The 8595-nt window shown below is 34.4% G+C and overlaps 1 protein-coding gene across 1 annotated transcript; it reads left to right on the forward strand.

Annotated features, from left to right (window-relative positions):
- The first annotated feature begins 698 nt into the window (after positions 1–698).
- Positions 699–8259, forward strand: LOC131022249 (uncharacterized). The gene is made up of 3 exons (XM_057951719.1): positions 699–1162; positions 7526–7711; positions 7800–8259. The coding sequence occupies exons 1-3, from the start codon at positions 785–787 to the stop codon at positions 8094–8096; spliced, it is 861 nt and encodes a 286-aa protein (XP_057807702.1). The 5' UTR covers positions 699–784; the 3' UTR covers positions 8097–8259.
- Positions 8260–8595: the final 336 nt, after the last annotated feature.

Here is an 8595-nt window from a genome sequence, read left to right on the forward strand (position 1 = left end):
TAATAGTTAGTATTTTTTATTTTACTGTACACATTTTTTTTTCATAATTCATATAATAGTGGTATTTACACTACACAAAATTTATAAATTTATGTAACGGTGTAATCACATTGTTACACGAATTATACAAAAAATTTCGTGTTATTATCAATTTTTTCATAGAAAAGTACTACATCCGTCTCACAAAAACATGAACGTTTTTCCATTTTGTGGTGTCTCACAAAAACATGAACCTTTCCATTTTAGTACATCATGTCCCACCACTACTTTTCCTTAATAAATTCATTACTCTCATAATACCTTTTAAAGTGGGACCCATTTTCCACTTACTTTAACTCTCAACTAACATTTCTTAAAACCCGTGCATTTCTCTTTGTTCATATTTTTGTGAGACGGAAGGAGTATTAAAATAAAAAAAAATGACTCTTAATTTCATATTTATCCACAAGAGTACAATTTACCACTAATGCTCGACTCATAAAGGTCGAGCATGTCGAGCAAAGCTTGCGATTTCAACAAAGTTTGCAACTTAAGTAAAAATCCAACTTTGTTATTTCAAGTTTAAAATAATATAGTTTTTTATAAATTTTTTTATATATAATGGATATCTAGTATTTTTTTTTTGTATTTGAGAATGGATAAAAGCAACCATGAACCGTATTATAGAAAAGATGATTGTAATACAGCGTAAAATAGGAGTATACGGTTTTCGGAAATGAAGTAACGTCTCATTCATTAGTGTGAGCTTAAAAGGCCTCTCTCTCTGTGATATATTATTGTGGCAATGGGAATGGGTGAATACAGAATGGAGTCGGAAGAAGAAGCACTGTCTCGATCATATCCCTACTTGCTGCACAGCCCTCCTTCAACCATTTCCCTCCCTCCCCTCACCTACTCTTCCTCTCGTGGATCCAACAACTCCCAACTCTTCAACCATAACCATAAACCCCTTAAATTTCATCATCTCGTCGTTCAAGATGAAGACCACCACCTTCAAGATGAGCATCGCCGAGGTTGGATTAAGTATTTCTCCTTGACTTATTCCAACTCGGGGGGTTGGATTTTGATGCAGTTGAGTTGGAGATTTTTGGTGAGCTTCATGATTGCGTTGCTCGTCTTCTACGTCGCTGCCAAGCCGCCCCACCCCGACCTTTCCCTTAAGGTACTTCACTTCTACCTCCACTGTGTGTTACTATTAATTACTCCCTCCGTCCACGAATTAAAACCCTACTTGCACTTAAATTTTTGTCCACCAATTAAAGTCCTTAAATTTTTGTCCACCAATTAAAGTCCTAATGTACTTTTTGTACTTTTTCACTCATTTTCTTATATTTATTATACTTTACCACTAATGGACCCACCTTACAACAACTTTATCATTTTTATATTCTATTTTTATTACTATATTTTATCACTAGTGGACCCATCACACAACACCTTCAACACTTTAGTCAACTAGGTTATCACTTTAGTCAACTACCCTTATATTTCACCCACAACACATTTTTCAGCTTTCTTAGTCTCCGTGCCCACCCTCAAATAAGGCTTTAATTGGTGAACTGAGGGAGTATGAAAATACAGCTCAAGCGATAAAGCTGAAAACACTAAATTAAATAATCTCTTATAATTAAGAGGTTATATTGGTTCATGCTTCACCAATTTCGTATGGATTGTATTTTTATTTATTTGGTTGATTTGAGCTAGTAGATTGATTAATTCTTTAATATATATTCACTTTCGAGATATGATACATATATATCTTGTGTCTCAAAAAATAATTATGAAATAAATAAAATTAATATGATATAATTAAATCACTTCGAACGTCGTGGCATAATAATATTACAAGTTCATATGTACATGATAAAACTTGTATTAGTCCTAGTTCGATTGCATCAATTAATTATGATTTTTAGATATCAAGCTTTTATTTATTTATCTATTTATTTGAGGAATTATGGATTATACTTATCACGTGATATGTGAACGCTATATATTCTGCAAATTAGGGCATTTATCTTAGTTGCGTATGGATGCCATAACCACGTGAACGCATTTATATCCTACTCCATAATTTTTTTTTTTTTTTTGATCAATAAAAAATTCATTAAAAAACTGGGGTGGTACTAGGGGTACCAAAAACATCAAACAAGTGGTGCAAACTCGTTGGAGCACCACAAAGAAAAAGAAATATTGAACTCGACAACATGGAATATTTTGTTCCAGCTCCAAAGCCTCCCTTTGACCTCATTAACAAGATTGGACACCTCCCAATTCTTGTTCTCAAACCTACTCTCATTCCTATACTTCCAGATCAGCCAAACAGTCCCAATCCAAAGAGCTTTAAGGAAGTTCTTGTTTCTTTTACCTCTTCCTCCTCCAATGAAAGATATGAAATGATCTTCGACTTTTTGTGGTTTAGCCGTTTCCATTCCAATCCATTGATGAATTTTGTCCCACACGCGATCGACTTTCGGACAATGGAGAAAAGAGTGTTCAGATGTTTCCTCCCTCCACACACATGCATTGCACCACTGTTCTTCGGCTGGGATGAGGACATTCCTTTTGAGAAGGTTTTCGCAGGTTGGCAGCCTGTTACAAATGCTTCTCCAAGCTGTCACTTTTGCTTTGTGAGGAGCCGGTGTCGTCCACATTTGGGCACTAGCTACAATGTGTCTCCCAAAGTGATCACCTTCCGCCTTTGCGCACTCCTCATAGGCCGCTTTAGTCGAGAAGTTCCCCCCCGCTGCGTTCTTCCAGCTCCAGCCGTCCATAAGTTCTAGGCAAGGAGAAAGCGTCCCAACGACTGACAACAAATTTTCCTCCATCTCCTTCTCCCTCTCCCTCAGCTCCCTTCGCCACTTGAGATCCCACACCCATCCTTCCTCCGTCCATTCCCCAGCCTCTTCCACATTACCATCTTTAAAGAGACTAAGATTAAAAAGTCTAGGGAAGAGGATCTTTAGGTGGCTGTTCCCCACCCACGTCTCACCCCAAAAACTGACCTCTCTACCATTCCCCATAATCCTTTGAATATTGCCACTAAACCACTTTTCTTCCTCCCTCCCTGCTCTCCCAACAATTTTCGACCACCATCCCTTCATCCCGCCCCTTTTCTCCACCCTCCACTCCCCTCCCACCCCTCTTGACAAATCCCCGTACAAGGATTTAATCACCCTGACCCACAGCGCCTCCCTCTCGACCAAGTACCTCCACACCCATTTTAATACCAAGACCTTGTTAAACCATTCAATGTTTCGAAATCCCAATCCCCCTTGAAGCTTGTCGACACACAAGTCTTTCCATTTGAACCAAGCAATAGACCTAGACACGCCACTTCCCCCCCACAAAAATTTTCGAAAAACGGAGTTGAGGTCGTGAATTACCGATTTAGGAATGAAGGAAAAAGACAATTGAAACACTGGGATGGCTTGAAGGACCGACTTCACAAGAACGATACGCCCTGCCAAAGAAAGAGATTTCTTCTTCCAACCTCTGATTTTCCTCAACGCTTTTTCCACGACGCAACTCCATTCCACACTGCTATTCATCCGTCCCCCAACCTTGATACCGAGATAATTGAAAGGAAGAGATCCCTCCTTACAGTTGAGATAACCTGCCCACCTCCTTAAACACGCATTCTCGACACCAACTGCCATCAAGTTGCTCTTGTCGAAGTTGATTTTGAGCCCTGAAAGGAATTGGAAGAGAAGAAGGATCCTTTTAATAAAAGTCACATTCCCCTCGTTAGCTGCCAACAGGAAGACTGTGTCATCTACATATTGAAGATGCGACACAGAAATTTTATCCATCCCCAGAACAGCCGGAGCCACGAGCTGGAGATCAGTAGCTCTCTCCATCAGGGCATTTAACCCTTCGGCGATGACTAAAAAGAGGAAGGGAGACAACGGATCCCCCTGCCTAAGACCTCGTTCCATTTTGAAGACACCTGTGGATGATCCGTTCACCAGCACGCTGCCTGACGCCGAATCGAGGCATCCCTTCACCCAATTCCGCCATTTCTGATCGAAGTTCATATGACCGAATAAAGCATCAAGAAAATCCCATTGAACGGAGTCGTAAGCTTTAGCAAAATCGATCTTGAAGAAAATACGACCAATCTTCTTTTTCTTTGCTTCCGCAATTGCTTCGTTGAGAATATATAGGGGTTGGTTATAGTGAAAATCTCAATTTAAAATGAGAGCATTGCACTAACGTATAAAATTACTACAGTCGCTGTACAATTAATTACATTCGGGAAAAAGAAAATCGCTCCCTCCCTCCCTCCTTCCAGGATTTGAATCCAGATGGTGCATCCATCCATCAAAATAATGCATCCACCGTTGATATTCATGATCCAAGGATTGAGGATGATTCTACGTTTCATTTTAAATCTTAGTTCTCATTTGAACCTCCAAAATATATATATATATACATGGCTTCACATGTGGCTCGGTGGGTTGAGTGTTCCTTTGAACGATAGTTTATGAGTGATGGTTAGTCTGAAACTCGAAAATTGTCGTCCTGTTTCGTGTTTTTAATTTTTTGCGTCGTCTACAGACACTCTATTTCCTAATTAACGTTTTTTTCATTGGATTTTCGTTAAGCGGGTTTTAACGTTTGCGTCCTGTGTTTATAAAGGTGTTTTAGGTTTTCTCCCCTGCTCTGGTTCTTCTTCTTTTTTCTTTTTTTTTATTTTATCAATAAAATTTTATTTTAATAATAATATATATACATATATACCTTCTTATAGAGTGATATTTTGACCTCAATCATTAGATCACCGATCACTTTATTTTTGATATATAATATCAGCAGTGTTTAGGAGCTTTCGTCTGACCTAGGTATAGATAGGCTACATGTAATAATAGGTACCACGATTTAATTTGGCACCATATGTCATCAGTAATTTGTATGTTCCATGATGAATTTCACACAATTATTAACTTGCATTGCACCTAAATTCATTAATTCTCAATCTTACTTACGGCTGACATATGTTTCATCATTTATAAAGAAATGTCTATTTCATGACGACGGGATCGGTCATCCCCCCCCCCCCCCCACTCCCACGAACCTATAATCAATTCATAATAATAACATAATTTTTCAATATATATTAACTGCATTCCAAGAACCACATAAATAAAAAATGATAATTTCTTATAGAAAACTTAAATAAATTAAACTAAGTAGGAAAATGTTTACCATGTGAAAAAACTCAAGATTTTCAAACTTAAGCGTGTGTTTTCTTGGTTGATAAATTTATCATTAGAAAATGAGATAACAAAAAAATTTCTTTTTAAATTCCTTAAATAAATAATAAAAAATGACAATTTCTTATAGAAAACTTAAATAAATTAAACTAAGCTATTGATTTTTAAAGTTAATACAAAAACACTCAAGATATTCCATATGAAAATGTTTACAAGATTTTCAAATCTTAAGCGTGTGTTTTCTTGGTTGATAAATTTATCATATGAAAATGAGGGATGACATGAATTTTTCTCTTTTTAAATTCCCCCCCCCCCCAAATTTACACAAAAGAGAATTTCGTCATTTCTCCTCCCTCGTATTCATTTCAAAGAGAGATACTATTATTACACAAAAAATGGAGGGATAATAGTGGAGTGAAAAGAAGGAATGAGAAATGGTATAATTCTCTTTTGGAGAAAATAAGGGGGGGGAGAAGGAATTTAAAGAATTTTTTTATTATTATTCCTTATTTTCTCATGATAAATTTATCAACCAAAGAAAACACACCCTAAAAGTTTATTCATTTATCTAATTCAGTAAGAAACTGAGTTATAAAATCAACCGGAAAAAAGTAAAACATCACGGATATTGTTCTTAATTTTGAAACTGAAGTGACTTTGTAATTATATATATCGCTCGACTAGTAAAATAAATCTAGAACCAAAATATGTGTAGCCCAACAATACAAATCTTAAGCATAGCTTGAAAGCTTCATTAAGCAGTCCCCTCTGGCTATATTTATCAAGCCCAATTGAATGAGACAATTGGGCCTATTTCAGCCCAAAAAAGCCCAATAGAAATAACCCTCAATTTCCATCTAAAATTATTACTCAGCCCATTTCTCATCGTAGATCCCACCATTAAATAAAATTAAAATGCTATCAAGATATTTGTGTTCTTCCCTTATTGATCACTTCTTCCATACTAAAGATTTATACTGCTTCATTAGTTGCACCTTTAACTACTTATGCTATTCTTGTAAAATAATTGAAACGATCTGATAGAAAGAAAATTTATATTTTTCAGCTATTGAATCGTTGGAAGGCAAATGTCAGCATTTGTAAATTAACTTTGGGAATAATTTGAACAATACCCTGATTTCTGGCCCTATATATACTTCATTCCCATTTTATTTTGTAATTGTTGTTAGATAGAGAAAGTGCCCAAATTAGCATCAGCATAAGAATAAATTGATGAACGAAGTTCAAAATCCCAAATGATTTTTTTTTTGTAATCACTCCTCAGTGCTTTTCACCCTCTATACATATCTTGTCGACTAAAAGATGAAACCACCTTCCACCATTTGTGTTTCACCAGTCATTTCAAATCAATTTGGGTCCCTTTTTGCTAATTTTGTTTTCTAATTTACATTGTGTTTTATAACATCTATGGAGTATTAAAATTGCCATGGCCACAAATATAGATTGTCTATTTTATATCTATTACATATTTTATTTTAATGTTAATTTTATAAATTACATATTATATTTATAAGGAATATATTAATTTATTAAATATTACATTAAATTTAATTGTTGCAATTATTTGATAAGGCTTATAAATAAATATCTATATCAACAAAAAAAATTAGGAGAATATATATTGATTCATTATATATACATTAAAATTCTATTCATGGTTTTTGCTTTCTACTAAAAGAAGAAAAATTAGATAAGGATATATATTAATTCAGTAAATACACAATAAAAATTTATATAATATTATATTTCATTGCTACATTAATTAAAAATATATCTTTAATTTTATATTAATCATAAAAAGAATAGCTGTGAAATTTATTACAATTATTCAACTCTAACAAGTAACAAGTATGCACCCGGGTGCAAAATGACACTAACATATACACTATATGACACTAACACTATCTTGAAATGACACTAGCACTATTTTATTTTACAAATGACACTATTATGTTATGTAAATAACACTGTAGCGAAATGACACTAACACTATATTGAAATGACACTAACATTAAATGACACTATCATGTTATCGAAATGACACTGTACACAGGAGAATTTGTTATGTATTAATATGAGGTTCATTAATAGTTCTTTCAAAAGGAGTGATCGTGTGCAAAAATTTGGGTGTGGTCGCTAACCCACATTTTATATATATTCATTAAGATTTAGTAATTCATAATTAGGATTTTTAGTACTATTTCACAATTAATTCACAACGAAAGGTTAATTGATTGAGTAGAATGCATTAGTTAGAGTGATTAGTTGAGCTAATTAAATTTGTGCAGGTTGCAGGAATTAGACAATTCAGATTAGGGGAGGGAGTAGATGCATCTGGTGTGACAACCAAGTTACTAAGCTGCAATTTTTCAATTAATCTAATAATAGACAATCACTCCAAGCTCTTTGCTCTTCACATCCATCCTCCAACAATCAAATTAATATTTGGCCGTCTCACTTTTGCAATCTCACAGGTAAATTAATTAGTTAAATATACTAGTATATCAAGAAAATATTAGTATTTTATTTTATTAATAGTTTATAATTTAATTGTGGGAGCAGATGCAGGGAAGAGAACTGTATGCTGGGAATGATGATTTGACAATGCTGAGGTTTAATGTTGGGACCAGAAATAAGGCCATGTATGGTGCAGGGAGAAACATGCAAGATTTTCTAGAATCTGAAAAAGGGTTGCCTTTGGTAATTAGAGTGAGCTTGAGATCAAAATTTAATGTGATTTGGGGGATTATTGAACCCAAATATCATCACGAAGCCCAATGTTTGGTGGTCGTAGATAATAATTATGATAAGAAACATAGAACCCAAGTGTACAACAGCACATGTATAATTCATCCCTAGCATAATGCCTCGTGTGCTACACTTATTTTTATTTACTCTAATCTATGCCACACTGGAAAAAATATAGATAATAGTGTGTTGCAACAATGAGATACATTGTGTAATAATTGTATTTGTGTATCTAAATACTATTCAATGTGTAAAATGTTGAGTTCTTCTTTCACTCGAATTATGAAATGGAACATTTATACTAAGCTATGAATTAATTGAAGGGGTGAAAAACACACCTTCATAGAGCATATGAAGTGGATAAACACCTAAAGGTGAATCAAAGCAATGTCATGTATAGACAAATAAAACCACAAATTCTCATATTATATGTACAAACTAAATAAGTTGAAGTGAAATACGAGTCACTGCGTTCTTTATAGGAGAGTAGAAGTGGTTCAAATGAGTCATTTTTTATAATGAATTTATTTTATCCTATAAATCTAATTTATATAATAATTATATAGGGAATGGTTCAAATGAGTTCACATATATTGTATTTGCGGTGAAT

Source organism: Salvia miltiorrhiza, chromosome 4 (genome assembly GCF_028751815.1).
Source record: "Salvia miltiorrhiza cultivar Shanhuang (shh) chromosome 4, IMPLAD_Smil_shh, whole genome shotgun sequence".
In the NCBI taxonomy this organism is placed as follows: Eukaryota; Viridiplantae; Streptophyta; class Magnoliopsida; order Lamiales; family Lamiaceae; genus Salvia; species Salvia miltiorrhiza.